Genomic DNA, 17,514 nt, shown 5'->3' with positions numbered 1-17,514 from the left:
TAATATCTGAAATATTTACTCCAAAATCAAGCGATCTGATCAATATAATCAGTATATGGGGTTATTGGATAGGTATGAACCGATTTTAGCCATCTTTATAGCGGTAATAATGTAAATACTAGGTTCATATATACCTGTCCAAAATCCCAGAAAACGCTAGCTTTAAGCTCTAATATTAAGGATTAAGCATTAATATTTTTAGTAATAAAATATCGTTACATACAATACAAAATTATATATACGAAATTCCATCAAATAGACTTTGCCATCCAACTTGTCACAGCTTTACAAAACAAGACGACCAACGAATATTTTGCGAAAATCAATGAACTACCAATTCAAACCCATTCGACGACCACCAGCACCATTTAACCTCAATAAAAAGCTATTTAAGCACATTGGCATTGTGGTAATCCGCAACAAAAGCATCCACACACAGAACAACAACTGTACACACTTGAGTGACATCAATCGCCGTAAAAGCGAAACAAAATAGGCAGTTCAGTTTACAGCTTGAACCCGACACTAAACGAACGCATGCGGCTACACAGGCCACGAACTCCACAACCCACAGCAACGGCAACAAATACTGAAGCAATGGCGGAAGCTCAAATAACAAACCGCTATCAAATCAACACCGTCATCACTCACTGTTTTCCAAAAGCACTAACGGCACTACAACCCCATAACCCACTCATCCAACTCATTTTTCGACTAATCAACAGACCAACAAACTGTGTGTGTGAAGAGTGAAATGTGTTGTAACGCAAGAATTTCAGTTATGTCAAGTGGCTGTCGCTGTTGGCGGGATTCATTGTTGCCACTAACGGTACTCTTAGTCGTAGTTGTTTCGTAGTGCTACGAACCAGCTCTATAGCTACATCCACCTTCGCTTCTCCAAGTGGCATCTCACCATTCCCTTTCTCACTTTTCTCACTACGCTTTTCCGCGCCTCTGTCGACGGCTTCAATTAATAACCCGATTTGATTTTACATTTAACGATTTTCGCACTTAATTAGAAGCGAAAAAAGCCGGCAAACCATGATTTCATTAAATGTGAAGATGAATTTTAATTAAAATCCTTTTCACTTCGTGCCAACGACAGGCGAAATGCTCGAACTGCTCTCCTGCGCGTGTAGCGTGCAACTCGCAGCACTTTCAAAATTCAAAATCTTAAGTTTTACTTCGTTGAATGGCGCTGAGCCGAATTGAGTTTATTTGATGGTAAGTGTCTAGAAGATATACCAACTCAATAACCAACAGCCACAACAACAAATATCGGCATTTTATTGTTTCTTTACAATTTGTTGTAATTTTACCTTGTGTATATGTTGTTGTTGGCTTCGTTTAATTGTCGCTGCTCCCGAAGTGACTTAATAAAGTCTACTCTCACTGCGCACAAAACAAGGATAAAGGGTAGAAGTGTTTGGGATCATTGTGTAACTGACGCCCACTTTTTTCTTTTGATAGAAATTTTCGCCGTTTCATTGCCTTAATTTATGTTAAATGAAAATTGAAAATTAAACTTTGTTCATAATGGTTTTAGGGCTTGCAGGGGGAGAAGTTATTGTAGGTACTCATGGTACTCATGGAATGACTTCGACGTAAATTTGAGATACACCCAGCACTTAAAGGTGTTAAATAGTGAATTAAGAAAATTCCGTTATTAAAGATTACGCCAAAGTAAAACTGGAAAAATATTCATATGATATTCCTCAGGTCCGCTCCATAATATTAAGTTAAAATTGAAGTTATCCAAATATTAGGTTAAAGTTGATAGTATTTCGCACACCATTTTTTTTTTTAAGAATGCCAGTTTTACTCTGCTGAGAAACTTTATTTCTCCAATTTGTAATATTTCTTCAATTTGACACTCACAATGAATGAGGGTCGCTAATATATCACAAAGCTGGGCAAATTTCAACTGATCTAATTTGCCTCGGACTGGGCCATTTAAACTTCTCGCGCAAACCGAATTGATAAAGTAAAAAATTAGCCGAAAAAATCATGTCGAAGTCGGTCAAAAATTTAAGTTGATGCCCATCGTTTCTTTGATTACTGTGGTGTGGTCAACATAAACTCATTCTACAGGTTGGATCAATCAGAAATACTATTTGGCATTTGGAACGATAATATTTTGAAAACGATAATAAGGAATATATCTCTCTATTATATATAAAAGTTTTCTGCTGCTGTCGAGAATCAACTAACATAAGAGCGAGCTAGCTCGCGCTCGGCGGGGGGCGGACGTAGGCGAGCGAGCGAAGCGAGCGTCCCGGAGCGCAGCGGAGGGCGCCTAGTATATATATATAAAAATACGTAAAAAAAATTTTTTATCAGTCCGGGTCAAATTTGATCAGATGACTTTCAATACTTGATGATGATTCGAAGATAAACGTACGTAATTGGACACTTATTCGAAATTGTAGTAGCTTATCTAGGTTTGGTACAAGGACTCTATTGAGAAGATCGGAGATCGTACTGGATCTTGGTTTCATCTTTCATGACTCGAGATTCTACATACGCTTAAAGAATATATCCGTATTCCAACCGTCAGTTGCTAGATTTCATTCTACGAGAAATATACTATGTTTTGGAGCTCTTTTATGGTATTAACCACAGCATCCGTGGTATTTATGAGCACTGTTTCTCTTAATTGGTTAATTGCTCTTATTACACAAACTCTTGTTATTCTTACGAGAATGTATCTCTTTCAACAACTTTATAAAACTTTTTTGGCTCTGATATGAGCCGATCTTTTTCTACAACAATCCAGTCCTATTGGTATATTTGAAGCACCAAAACGAGCTTTAACCTCGCTTTGAATTTTGTCATTCGTTTTTCGGCCAATTTGTTAATAGACTACTTTTATTCACGTGCTCTTTAAAAAATGAAGCTATTTCGAAATGCGGTTAAAAGAGCAAAACAGCAGTCGTTTTTGACCAAATAAGAGCCATCCACACGTCCAACTCTTCATTACCAGCATAAAAGGCATTTTGTTTCGTCTACCATTTGCTGGCTTATTGTTTGACTTTATTTTGAAAACTATTTATGAACATAAAATGTAGTGAATTTGAAAAGACAAAAGGAGCAAGAATGCAAAAAACACCAACAAATTGAAAATATGTGCACAGCAACAACGCAGAGCGCGGTCGGAGAGCGCATTCAGCGGACGATCGGCAGATAAATGCAAAATGCTTTGGCAGACAAGCCGGCGCTGGCAGTCAGCCGGTGGCTTACAATGTCCCGCACAGCGCTACACCACTAGTAAGTCAAACAAACAGTCAACAAATCGACTGGACCAACCAGCCAGCCGACCAAATAGTGTAATAAAGGGCAAAACTTTTTACAAATGGCTTTCAACTGCACGTGACTGCAAACAGAATTCGAAGTTTTGCTCCACTTTTTACTCAAAAAAATATTATAGTAAATAAAATAAATGAAAACGCTTTTGTTCTTTTGCTCGGTTATGTCATATTATTGTTTTAATATTTCTATATTTTCTTTTTTTTGGCGCAGAAGTTTTCATGCACTGCCGTTATTGGCATTTGGTTTTAGCATTTGCGTGTGCAGTTTTTATTTTAATTGCTGCCTTTTGAGAGTTGCCATATATATTATTATTATTATACAAACAAAACTCTGAAAGCTTTTGGTTTTCTTAGGAAAATAGCAAGCATTTTCATATAGATACATATATTTCATAATCTTTTGAAAACAGATCATGGGTCCGTTTTGTTCGAGCCTTGTCTGTGATGTTTTATGAAGAGTTAAAGAAAAAAGAAATTTTTTATTTCCTGAAATTTATTCGCTTTGACCCAAACATGTTACAGTATAGAGTTATAACAATAGTGCAAATCTTTGGACAATTTACGCCATTATTGATTTTGTTAACGGCTTTATGTCCGTCCGTCTGTCTGTATGTATGTGAACTAGTCCCTCTGTTTTTGAGATATTGATCTGAAATCATTTTTGCTCATTTTTCGGAACGGCCGATATCGGACCACTATATGCTATAGTAGTTATAGTAGATATCTTCACGAAATTTGGCATGAGTTATCTTCTAAAACAACAATGTAATATCCGATGAAATAGCTTAGATCGGTTTACTATAGCATATAGCTTCCATACAAACTCAACAATCGGAAAAATATGCTTGAATGGAAATCGTTTTCATTTGACGTGATATCTTCTCGAAATGTGACAAGCATTTTTTTAATAAATCGCACATATTTTAGTACTTCCAGAATTGTTCGGAAACTGCATGGCCGCCTTCGATAACATTTTTTCTCCTAAATATTCTCTTACTAATCACATTGTTGTTGTTAAAACAGCCACTTAAAGCAATTTGCAAAAATATTTTCTGGTTTTCCTGCTTGGATGTAAGGTTTGAAACTTCCCGGAACCACAGCAGCCAGCTTAGCTTTTCAGTATCAGCATGGAAACTTTAAAGCCCGATAAATATTGGTTCGTTTTAATTTCATCCTACTGGGCTTCTACTGATCTTAACATAATAAAACTTCGTTCAGTTTTTGTTATTTAGTTTTTTCGAAAATATTTTCAACAATTTTTGTATACAAAATTTTAAATATTATATACGAGTCACTGTCTTGATTGCCACTAACTTTGAATTTTAACATGTTTACTCAAATTTTGTGCAAAGCTAATTATTTGCTTCTAGATTATTAAAAATTCAACAGTCTTTCTAATTAGAGGCGGATAAATGAGTGAGTAAATAAACTACAATTTTTGGTAGCGTCATATATTAAACCCTTTACTTTACTTTATACTTCTTTTGGCCTAACATTAAATATTAAAAAAATTAGAAATATGTACATCTACACTTTCGCAGATAAGTATGTGTTTGTGCATTACATAGTTTAATTTTCATAATTTCACATTCAGAAACACATAAAACACTCTCCGAGCACAATGCACCATTTCTCAGCCTTTTCTCTGATTTACAACTTTTATTTCTCGTTTTTGTTAGTTTTTTTTTTTGCTCAACTTTTGTAAAAGTTCCGCAATATTTTTGCCAGCCTATTGTTCTTTTGTCATTTGACTAACAACGAAAGCATTTAGACAGGCTTGCCAACTATTTTTGTATGCGTATGGAAATTTTGTGTTTGACACATGTGTGTGTATGTGTGTTATACGTGTGCAAGTGGGTGTAGGGGTGAAGAGCTTATAAGCTATTGCAGTAATTACTTCTTACACATTTAACCCACATTTTATGCAAATAATTTCGGCAAACACTGACATTGCTCTAATGAGAGTTCCGTTTAATTAAACAAATTCGTTTTTTTTTTCTGAAATTGCTTGGAGATTTTAATTATCATTTCTATCAAATGTAAATTCAAGATAACAAAAAGTTGTTCTATTTAATATTATTGTAAAATATGGAGAGATCAGAAAAAGATTTAGAAAAAATAGCGCTGTCAAATTACCAAAATGGTGGCTGATAGCACTTATGTCATATACTCGGAAGCTGCAAGCACTAAATTTCTCTTTGTATATATTGAAGAGGCACTTAATCTATAAATAAAACAAGTAAGGAAGGGCTTAGTTTGGGTGTAACTGAACCAAAGATAACTGAACATAAGATCTTATGTCGTCGAATGTCAGTCAACTTGTGCTGTAAGCAATTGGCAGCGAAGTCAGCTCTCAGACTAAGGGCATCCACCCCATTAGTTCTTGGGGCAATAAGGGCATTAAAAGATACTTAACAAGTTCTCATTTCTACCCCATTATCACGGATTTTTGTAACCCTTTAGAATTAAATATAAATACGTTCACCAATATTGCCTTTCCTTTCAGAGAGAAGTGGGATAGGGGTGAGGTGGATCTATACGGCGGAACCAAACTAAAAAATCGTGTCGACGGCATTACTAGGTTTCTCTATAAAATTGTGTAAGTGTATTCCGAGCCAAAGAGAATGGGGTTTCGAAGAGTGGTTGATCCGAAACTGCAGTAATGAGCTATATGTAAACAAAAAACCAAATAAGTTCTAAAGCTTTCAAGTGAGTCGATACTTTGATTAACTAATAATAAATTAACTAAATTTGTCGCTCAATTTCAGAAGGATCACTTAGTTTAACAATATTTAAAACTTCTTATAGAAAGACTTAGAACTGCGATAAATAATGTTAGACTAGCTTGCCAACTCACATATATAGACCTACGGGTCCTTTTTAATGCCAAATAGAGGTTCAGTTTAATACGAGCTGAAGAGTACGTCATACATGACGTCAACGCTGTTTGCGAAGTTTGATAACGAATTGATATCTAATTCTGATACTTCAGCTAACCCCTTGAACTACGACAGAGAAGATGTTCCAGCGTTTCTCTCATGCCTACTTCCCTGCACTTTCTACATATGCATACATAATAATGCCCATACGGATTGCATGTGTTGCCATTTATTGTAGTTGTGACCTACAATATAACTAAGCCTACAACCGTCCTGCAGTATTTTCGAGACCGTGTGAGTAAAAAGCATGCGTGTTTTTTTCCGTATTCTTGTACATGATCTTGGCGATTCTGCTTATCCTTAAGGCATTCTATCTCAGTGTGTTCTGTCTGTCAGCTCTTTCGGAAATTCCATTGTGCATATTACTGCTTCAACTGCTGCTTGACTTGATGTTCTGTATACCGTTCCCTATCTCAGCAGCTTTTCTTTCGCCTGGAAGATACTGCAGTATTGCAGTATGAAACCATCTCTCCCATATAAATCGTGAATGTATGTGGTCCACCGACTTTCTGCTTATCTATCTGTCCTCGAAAGTTCTTGTGGAAAATTCACCTAACACAGCAAGATTGCAGGTGATTTCGCTGCCGAACTTGCCACTGCAATGTCAGTTGGTGGTAGGTTGATTAACTATTCTAACGCATAACTAACTAACAGTATTCTGTATAAGATTTTGCTGGCAGCGGTCTATCACACCAAAGCACAGTAAAGCAATGCTTTACTACCGCCGGGTAACACTAAGGCATGTGGCTATGTGATAGTTCTCATGTTGACCCAAGCATCTTCATACATGCCTAAAGAACTTCACTGGGCTTTTTCACCCTCTCTTCCACATCAGTTTAATGTCCAAAATTATTCCCTGGTACTTGATATGCTTCTTAATTGTTAACTATAGCACATTGAGCCTTGACGGTTTCCATGATGGATGCATCCAATATTGCTTACCTTGTATTCCATACAGATAAACCTTACCTACCTTGGGCTTGCATCGAAAGCAAAATGCATAATACATACATAATACTATATATTACATAGCACTTCTTAATCGACATGTAAACAGTTCTGATATGTAATTTATTTCAGTATTTCAAGTTGATTTGAACTTCATACGATAGACTGTCGATTTCTAACAAATAACCGCCACTTCACTTTCTACACATATCTAGAGCGAAAAGTAAAGACTGATAAAAACCAAGACGCGCATAATTTCAATGATAATTGATATGACACATATAGAACTTGATTTCAAAGAATGAAATGCGAGCATACTGCATTTAGGAAGGTATCACAACACTTATTAAAGCAACTCATTAACAATATTAAAACATTTATTGAGATAAGGAAACACAACAATAACAGTGCACCCCGCAAGCACATTTGAAAAAAAGCTTGTTACTTCATATATTGTTAGGTAAGCGGAGACAGCGCTGCATCACTTGGTGTGTGACTCACAAGCGCTTGCTTGTGGGTGCAAATGCCAGAGAAACACTCTCGACTGGTATTCTAATTCAACCAGTGAATATGTATATTTAATAAAAATAAAAAAAACAATTTTTTGATTTTTGCGCCCCTTCTTTAATATAGAAACAGGGCCATACTACTGTCATAAGTTAAACGCCCTATTGTTCCTTAGGCAATATAGTGTTGTACGTGCACTCGCATAATTGGTTCTAAGTAACTACATATTATGTACTCCTTCAACATTTGTACTTGAGCGTGTGACATTTATGCAACGTTACTATAAAAGCCAAGTAAATTAGTAAGCACTTTCAATTGATCGTTTGGCTTCGTAAACGTCTGGTTAGCACAGCAAAAATAAGGAATGCTTCTCAAATTGGTTGTAATAGCAGCTTTGTGTTGCACCAACGCGCTAGCTAATTTCACCAGCTATGAGGGGTAAGTACGACACGTAAAGTGTTCATACATCGGTCTCTTAAAATATACGCCTACTTCCCACCAACAACAGTTATAAAATCTACGAGTTGACAGCTGAGAATACCATACAACAGGAGATCCTTGAGATCTTGGCGCAAAAAGAGACATATGATTTCTTCATGCTTCCACGCATCTTGGGACTCCCCATACATGTTCTGGTTACTCCAGCGGATCAATTGCAATTCCAGCAAACATTGCAGACAGCACAAATCTCTTACACAATCGTTAATGAGAATTTCGGCCAGAGCGTAGAAGTAGAGCGGATGCAAAACAGTATCTACCCAAAGCAACGTAATTCGGTACCTGGTAGCATTTCGTTCAACGTCTATCAACGTTATGGCGAGATCACTGCCTATCTGGAAGAGCTAGCCAAAATGTATTCAAGCCGCGTTAAGCTAACATCTATCGGTGATTCGTACAAAGGGCGTCAACTACACGCCATCTCTATCACGAACGGCGATGGCATTTCAAATAAGAATGTCATACTAATGGATGCGGGTATTCACGCGCGTGAGTGGATTGCGCCAGCCGCTGCGCTGTATGTCATTCAGCAATTAGTGGAGAATTACGAGCAAAACTCACATTTATTGGTTAATTACGATTGGATTATTGTACCGCTCGTCAATCCCGATGGCTACGAATACACTCATACACGCGAACGCCTGTGGCGTAAAACACGTAAGCCGGTGACCAGATTTTGCGCCGGTACGGATGCTAATCGTAACTTCGATTTTCATTGGGGTGAAGTCGGTGCTTCTAATACCGCTTGCGCTGATACTTTCAAAGGCCTCTCTGCCTTCTCAGAGCCAGAAACGCGAGCGCTACGCGATTTAATGCATTCGCTGACCGGTCGCGCGAAATTTTACCTCACTTTACACGCGTACGGCAACTATTTGCTTTACCCGTGGGGTTACAGTTCGTAAGTACAGATACAATGTTATGTATTTTTAAACACTAACAACCCAACATATTCTCAGTGATCTGCCTGAAAATTGGCGTGACATTGATGATATTGCTCAAACCGGTGCGGCTGCCATTAAAAACGCTACGAGCACCGAATACACAGTGGGCAGTTCGACGAATGTTCTTTATGCCGCTGCTGGTGGCAGTGATGATTATGCTTTGGCCAAAGCGCAAATTCCCATTTCTATGACTATGGAGTTGCCGTCCGCAAGTAAAGGATTCAATCCACCGCAATCGAAAATTGAGGAACTGGCGTCTGAGACCTGGATTGGCATTAAGGCAATGGCGGAGAAGGTTATAGAAAAATACAAATCAGAATATGAGGAACAATCAAGAAAACTTAGGTTTGAAATTGTAAGCTATATACATACATACATATTTTCTTAAGAAGCGAAAGTTTGAGTTTGTCTATCATAAAATCGTTAGAGATTCGAAATCGTTCAATTATTTTGTTCTCCCATAACATTGTGTAAGTTGATAGAACTTTACTGCTTGGCCTTGTTTGAAAATCAGAACTCCCCCTTCCATTTTATGGTTAATTCCTACATATATTATCTGTATATACTTATTTCAGGGTATTTTTGCGCCATGTTCTTAATAAGGTTAACCTTCAATATCAACATTTATGCAAGCTGTGTGGTTAAACTTTCCACAAAACAATATTGACTATTCAACTTTAATCTCTAAGTAAGAGTGGTGGTCCACTTGACTGCATCTCAACCTTGTAGTTGCTTTAAGGATTCACAAAAAAATAAAGGAAGAAGAGAGGCGAAAAGGCAAAAACGATGGAAACCCCACCGATAGAACTAAAAAATATACCACAAACTAAGGCCGTCCAGTTAGAAGTCACCAACGAAGTTTGAACACAAACAAATCATGATTTTTGTAATAAAACTTTTCAAGAATTTTGTTAAAGAAACTGTTTGATGGAATTCCATATTTTCTAATACAAGTTCAGGCTCATTTAAATACATCTCACTGTGTAACTCTGAACATTTTGTCACTTTGGGAACAATTGTTGTAGATTATATGTTGTCCAACTTCGTTCCAGAAGAATGCAAAAATGGCTGGGGCGTCTTGAATCCGATGCTATTAAACTTTCTCATTTATAGATTTAACATGCGTTCCTAAGTTTGTCTAGATGTCTTCCAAAAAAAGTCCTAATCAAAGTTGATTTTAAGTTTTGATTGAGATTCCGTAGAAAGTGTGCTTCAGTCCGCCAATGAACCAATGCACAACGGTTTCGCTTATAGGTCAAAAATGCTTGTTAAAAAAAGCGAAGAAGTTAACAAATTGTCTCTAAAATGTCCAAATTTCTTAATGGCTAACCAGTTTTTCTGAAAATCTTACGATACTTTTTGAAAATAGTATTGAAGTTTTGATCGCTTGTTAATTTTTTAAGAGCAGGTGCACACAGAGTGAATATTTCATAACAAAAACGAAGTCAAAATGGTCAGACGATTTATTACGTTTACGAATGTAAATTCTTTTTAAAGGAATTTTAAGTTAAAGGTATTTATTTTATGTTACAAAATAAACAAGAACTAATTTAAGGGGGTAGTTATATTTAGATCGATACTTTAGTTTATCCTGTATTTTGTACATTTTATTTACGTCTTTGCATATGGTTACATAAAGTTTTAGTTGTATTCCCCCCGATTCCCCCATTTATTTGTTTTTCAGTGTATTTGTGTATGCCTTAAGGTAATAAAAAAGTTAAGTGTAGCTGCCCAAATTTGCCTATATGTATAATTTGTAATATATTAACGTCATCTTTTGCATTCAAAGTCAAATTTGCCTTGCAAAGCCGCTGCTTCGCCCTGTTGTTGTGCGGTATTTTTGTGTGTTTTCAATAATCCTGATATATCTGCCGATATTACGGGAATTGTGACATGCCATATCTTCGGGTGATAATATTCATTCAACAAAATTTGGAGACTATGCTCTTGAAAAAACAAAGCAGCTGGTTGGCAAATATCACTGGTTTTAATTCCCTCCATCGTTGTATAAAATTTTACTTCATGGTTTTTAAGTTATAAAACCTTCCTTGGTTCCGATTGGAGAGCTTTCTGAAGAAGTTGGCAGAGAAGGATGAAAGATATAGAAAGTTTCCGATTACAAGTTTAAGATTACTTGTACAACATGCACGGAAAATTTCACGCGTCGCTTCAAATACAGATTTTATAAACATTCAATATAAAATCGGTCGAAAATAAGGGCATTTAGTCAAGTTTTCTTTATTTATTCTTTTACTACACATTTCTTCACTTCACCAGTGTTTCTACAATATGTTATTTACCTCAATCTGTTCTACTTACAACCTAATCTGCTCTAACATGGCACCGCTTAATGTAAATTTCAAAAATTGTCTATTTACACAGCAGGCAGCACTTAAATTACAAAAAGAACAGAAAGTCCATACGATTAACCGTATTGCAGATTATTTACCGTCCGACATTATCAGCAACTCTTTCATAGCTGTGAAGTTTAAGGTCATAAACTCCAGCACAGTTATAATTAGTAGCGGAATAAATATATCAGGCACATGTTTGGTAGAACCAAATTAAAAAAAAAAAGAATAGCCGATAAGAATTTCAAAAGTTTGCAAATCCAAATAGTTATTTTATTACGGTAAATTCCCATGTCTTTTATTATTCTAATTTTTTTTGACGGCAATGCGTTGTATCGCTCGACATATATAAAATTACGAAAGTGTTTTGGTCATTGGTAATGGATACTTGGTTGTTATCTTCATACCCATCGCACGTATGCCCGTCCAAGTCTCTTTCACCAACCGATCAATATCCGATGGCGGCGGATCGAAACCGCTATCACCACCATCCGGTAACTCCATAGTATAGGCTAGCGTAAAACCTTCGCTGAAAGCATAATCATCGCTGGCTCCAGCAGCTTCACCATAAAGTGCTGTTGAGGAGCCTACCTCATATTCGGTGCCGCTATAGTCACGTATAGCATCAGCGCCGGCCGTTGCCACCTCGTCTAGGTCCTCCCAAGTGTCGGGTAACTCACTTTATTTTTATTAAACAAATGCACATATATACAATATATTTTTTAGTACAAAATTTATCTCTACTTACGGTCCCCAGCCCCATGGATAGAAGAGAGCATTGCCGAATGAGTGTATAGTCAAATACATAATACCACGTCCGCTCAGCGTGTGCATAATATCACGCACGACAACCGCTTCCGGTTCCGAGAATGCACTCGGACCAGCATAAACTTCCGAGCAAGGATTCGAAGATGCACCTTTGCCCATCCAATGGAAGCCGAAGTTACGGTTTGGATCGGTACCATAGCATGTGACTCCATTTACTGTCACCGGCTGACGTGTCTTACGCCATAAACGAAGAGAACTCGACGACTGTGTGTACTCATAGCCATCAGCATTCACCACCGGTAATATAACCCAATCGTAATCTTGCAGTAATTCAGCATTTGCTTCGAAATTCTCAACCAATTCACCAATAGCATAAACTACAGTCGCTGGTGAGATCCATTCGCGAGCATGAAAGGCGCCATCCATGAAGATCACATTCTTGCCGGTAATACCATCGCCATTGGTAATGGTAATCGTTTTCAGTATGCGTCCCTCATAGGTCTTACCCACAACTCGTACGTATACGCGTGTGGGATAACGTGCCACCAAATCGTCCAAGTAAGCATTGATCTCTTCATGTGAGTAGTAACGTTCGGTACCCAGACGACCGGTGCCGTTGTATGGCTTCGCCTGACGTAGCATATGGTTCTGCAACACTTCAGTTTGAATGGTACGTCCGAAATTGGTGTTTTTCAATTCAAATGGTATTTTTTTATTGCGCAGCTCAGCTTGGAAACTCTCATCATGTGCAGGCGCTACAAGCACACGAGCTTTTTGCGTGTGCAAACGACTCAGCGAGAGGAAGTCATATTTATCGGCATCCTCCTGGGCAAGCGCGAGTAGTGCATTTCGTTGAGCAATCGTCTCCGTTGCAATTTCGTATAATTTGTAGCTAAAAATATCGATGAGTCTTCAATAATAAATGGATTTCCAAAAATGTTCATCCTTCGTCATACCCTTCATATGGGCCCGCCGCAACGAACTCAAGAGCTACGCATAAAAGCGCCAAGAGGGCCAAAACTTTCACTGCCATTATTATCACAACCTTCGCAGTCAAACTCCACTAATGTACTAACTTCTTAAATACTCTATTGCTATATATTAAAGTGTTACTTTTTTTAAATTTCCGTCCGACTGATTGATAGTAGCTGGACTTATCAATATAGCCAATTCACGCGCGCCACTTCATATCGTTAATTATTCGGTACAATTTAGTACTTCTGATTTGCCTCCAGAGAATTTTTTATTATTCTCTATCGATTCATGTCGTATATAACATATATGTACATATACATAACATTGTTGAAACCCACAAACAACTTGCAAGCCGTACCATTCTTTTTCTTATCTTAATAACTAATTAGACGATAAGCACTTTGCCTTCATTATGATTCTATTACTGAGTATAACGAAGAGTTATGGTCACTACAAGAGAGTAGACTTTGTAATTGTACATAGTGATATACAACAACAAAAACTAATTAAAATTTTTGTGATGAGTGAAAAATTTTTTAATTGATAGTAAACAATAAAATGGAGTAGTTTATATTATGGATCATATTATTTATCGATTACTTGAGAAGTTTTTAGTTTCTACTACCTAGTTAAAGTTCGGTTAGTTTAGTTGGTGGCTTCCAGAGTTCGTCGAATTTATGATGCCTTAACTTTTTCAATAAATTCGGAAACATGTATAAATTTGAGATGAAAGGAAAGGTGAAGGTGACTAAAAACATTTCACTTCCATGTAAATCTTTCGGAAAGAACTGTATAAGTAATAAATTAATATATTATATATAATTAAAATTTTGATATTGCCGTGTTAAACCAGTAGCATTGATCGATTGCCTGTAATTATCACTATTTGTAATAACGTTGTATCCATTTTGAGTTTCAAGAAAGTATGAATCATTAATACCGTCCACATGAAGATCATATGAATTAAGGCAATTATATCTTTTACATTATACTTATACTCATGGTCGATGTGAGAAGTGCTCTGGGATTTTTTGCATAAATCATCAAATCTCTTGTGAACATCCACGATTAACGAAAAAGAAACACAATATCTCCCGAGATCATTAACTTATTAATTTTCAAAACCAAATGAATTACATATAATAACAAATCATGGAGGATGCTGTCAAAAAGTATATAAAAAAATATACTCTAAACACTGTTTTCGGCTCGTGTTAGTTATTGGGATTTTTGAAGATTTCCTGAAATCCTACCAAATCTGTTGTGTGCGAGCTGACTAGATTGGTAAAAAGAAGTCTCGAAAAGAGAAGCTTCGATTAGTCACTAAGTCGCCAAAATGAACTCGGCTAGCAAAGCTGAATGATTAATAACATAAATATATGGAAATAAAGGTTTAAGAAATATTTAGAATTTATTAAACAAGCAATAAGAACTCAACATTGTTTCAAAAGCAGTAAATTGTTTACAAATTAATGCTTTTTGCTAATGGATATTTCTCAATCACTCTCTTTCCCATAGCACGAATGCCGACCCAAGTCTCTTTCACCAGACGATCAACAGAAGATGCTGGTGGATCAAAGCCATAGATACCACCACGTGGCAATTCCATAGTGAATGAAATTGGGAAGCCAGCTTGGAAAGCGTAGTCATCACTGGCACCAGCAGCCTCACCCAACAGACTAGTTGACGAGCCAACAGAATACCTGGAACCACTGTATGCTCTGATAGCATTTGCGCCAGCCAAACCAACTTCGTGCAAATCGTCAGCAGTTTCTGGAAGTGCGCTATAAATAATAAGAATTACGATAATTACAATTATATAAACAACTACATGTTTTTTCAACTACTTACCTCGTATAACCCCATGGATACAGCAGATAGCTACCATATGAATGGACAGTCAAATACATAATACCGCGATTGCTGTATGTGTGAATAAGGTCACGTACGACAACAGCTTCGGGTTCCGAAAATGCCTTCGGGCCAGCGTAGGTAATGGAACAATGATTCGAAGATGCGCCTTTACCCAACCAATGGAAATCGAAATTACGGTTAGGATCAGTACCATAGCATGTCCTGCCCCTCACTGTCACCGGTTGACGTGTCTTACGCCATAAACGTGTGTTGCTTGACAGCTGTGAATATTCATAACCATCAGCATTGACCACAGGCAATACAACCCAATCATAATCTTGTAAAAGTTCAGCATTTTTCTCGAAATTCTCAACCAATTCACCAATAGCATAAACCACCGATGCTGGTGAAATCCATTCACGTGCATGGAAAGCGCCATCCATCAAGATAACATTTTTACCCAAACGACCGTCGCCATTTGTTATGGTGATGGTTTTCAAAATACGACCTTCGTAAGACTTGCCAACAACTTTCAGTGTTACACGTGATGGATAACGTGCCGCCAAGTCATCCAAGTAAGCATTAATTTCTTCGTGACTGTAATAACGCTCAGTGCCGAGACGACCGGTACCGGAGTAAGGTTTCAACTGACGCAGTAGACGGTTTTCCAAGATTTCGATATTTAAAGAGCGACCGAAATTTGCATCTTCGAGTTTATAGCTTATATTTTTCTGTTCAAGTATTGTTTTGAAGTAATTCTCAATTTCGGACGAGATAAGCACACGTGCACTTTCGCCGGATATGCGACTTCGAGACAGGAAATCAAATTTATCCGCATCTTCAGAGAGTGTGGTAAGAGCCTCAATTTGTTCAGCTGTTGTGGGAGTCACTTCAAAAACTTTAAACCTAAAAGTATTGTGAATAACTTTTGTTACACATTAATATCCAACGTTTTACACTCATTCGAGTTATTTAGAAGTAAACTAAGCCTAACTTGTTGGTTTATGTTGGAATTAAGCCAAAACGGTTATTTATTTTTTAATTCTTATTAAGCCTGTTGACATGAAAAACAATTTATAAAACAGCAGAAGAAGTGTTTCTACTTTTTCGAGACTTCAACAGAAGGTAAGGAAGTGAAGGTGTTTTTGGTATTGCGTAATTTAAAGTTGGTTAAACGGATATGAGCATTGTAGGGAACAAAAGGATCGATAACTATAAAATAAGTAATTCAAACCAACAATTATATGGGCATTAAATAACAAAGATGAATGAAAAATAATGAAAAAATATTAAACTTCTGAACAAACTGAATCGAAGTATCACAAAGGGTTTAAAATGACAAGAATACTTATATCAGCTTGCCTTTCGAAGAATTTAGCAATCGTACACAGCTTAGAAGCGGCAACAGAGTTAGTCAAATAATTTTTAAGGCTTTTGATATTCAATTACTCCAAAAACCTTCTATATATTTTTGAATGAAATGTGTAAGATTATTGAAGGACTCGAAAGTAAAATTCATTAAATTTTAGATTAACTTTCAGTGATTCAAGCAAGAGCGATCAATAAGTAGAAGTATTTAGGTAGCACAATAGACTGGCGTTCTCAGTGTTCCAAGTGGGATCTTTATTGGCTTTTGTCACAGGATCGTTATTTTAACTTAACTTTACCTAATCTAACCATATACTTTGTAACTGTTTCTTCAAAAATGCATTCCTTAATTTCTTTAAAAACTACTTTAACAATTTAAGAAAATGTTTTTAGATGCCTGTATATATGTATAATGAAAACAAATACTGGATGGCATCTGGAAATTCATAGAATTTTTCATCCTCTCTACTATGGTATCGTTTTGGCGACAAATTTTAAAAAATTTCAAATTCCTATCAGAGCAGATATAACCATTAATTAACATCTCGGGTTTTGAGCTCCTATCAGGATCCCGTTTTACAATGGCCATTTCAAAAACACTGTTCACTTTCACAATATTTTAAAAATAAGTATTTAAAATATTTTGACAATTTTTACCCATCGTATTTCTCAGCGCTGGCTAGCGCCACAACACCAACGACGAGCAAAAATGCTTTTATTAACATTGTTCACTACTTCACTTTAGTATACTAAATATGTTTTTAGAAAATTTCCGTCTATATATAGGCTCCGAATATCTTGAATATTCGAATCTAATCAATACAGGATATTCACAAATTATTTCACGTAAAATCTGAGCCAATCTAAATTAAATTGATTAAAATGCACGAATAATCGGAGATATGCATACTAAATTTATGGGGTTGAAAAGCTAATTTAAGACTATAGAAGTATGTGAACGACGCCATTTCCATTTTTATTCGGTCATTCTGAGCTAATAATAATTTAATAAATGGTGAACACTTAAATGTTGGATCTCTACCATCAGATCTGCGGC

The 17,514-nt window shown here is 36.6% G+C and overlaps 3 protein-coding genes across 4 annotated transcripts; 1 reads left to right on the top strand and 2 right to left on the bottom strand.

The window, feature by feature from the left end:
- Positions 1-7,987: 7,987 nt before the first annotated feature.
- LOC106624746 (carboxypeptidase B1) lies at positions 7,988-10,061 on the top strand. Of its 2 annotated transcripts, XM_036364499.2 has the most exons (4): positions 7,988-8,140; positions 8,211-9,098; positions 9,157-9,496; positions 9,717-10,061. In XM_036364499.2, the coding sequence occupies exons 1-4, from the start codon at positions 8,067-8,069 to the stop codon at positions 9,738-9,740; spliced, it is 1,326 nt and encodes a 441-aa protein (XP_036220392.2). In that variant the 5' UTR covers positions 7,988-8,066; the 3' UTR covers positions 9,741-10,061. The 2 variants fall into 2 exon arrangements, with proteins under 2 accessions (XP_036220392.2, XP_036220390.2); XM_036364497.2 differs by lacking the exon at positions 9,717-10,061 and having other exon boundaries at positions 9,157-9,538.
- Positions 10,062-11,734: 1,673 nt separating this feature from the next.
- On the bottom strand, positions 11,735-13,373 carry LOC106624749 (carboxypeptidase B1). Its single transcript, XM_014244521.3, has 3 exons — positions 13,217-13,373; positions 12,241-13,152; positions 11,735-12,171 (listed from the first exon to the last, which is right to left on the bottom strand). Exons 1-3 carry the CDS (start codon positions 13,291-13,293, stop codon positions 11,847-11,849), a joined length of 1,314 nt encoding a protein of 437 aa, XP_014099996.3. The 5' UTR covers positions 13,294-13,373; the 3' UTR covers positions 11,735-11,846.
- Positions 13,374-14,621: 1,248 nt separating this feature from the next.
- On the bottom strand, positions 14,622-17,225 carry LOC106624751 (carboxypeptidase B1). Its single transcript, XM_014244522.3, has 3 exons — positions 17,115-17,225; positions 15,087-15,995; positions 14,622-15,019 (listed from the first exon to the last, which is right to left on the bottom strand). Exons 1-3 carry the CDS (start codon positions 17,180-17,182, stop codon positions 14,698-14,700), a joined length of 1,299 nt encoding a protein of 432 aa, XP_014099997.3. The 5' UTR covers positions 17,183-17,225; the 3' UTR covers positions 14,622-14,697.
- Positions 17,226-17,514: the final 289 nt, after the last annotated feature.

This window comes from Bactrocera oleae, chromosome 6 (assembly GCF_042242935.1).
Source record: "Bactrocera oleae isolate idBacOlea1 chromosome 6, idBacOlea1, whole genome shotgun sequence".
NCBI classification, from domain to species: domain Eukaryota; kingdom Metazoa; phylum Arthropoda; class Insecta; order Diptera; family Tephritidae; genus Bactrocera; species Bactrocera oleae.
This window is presented reverse-complemented; position numbering and strand designations above follow the sequence as displayed.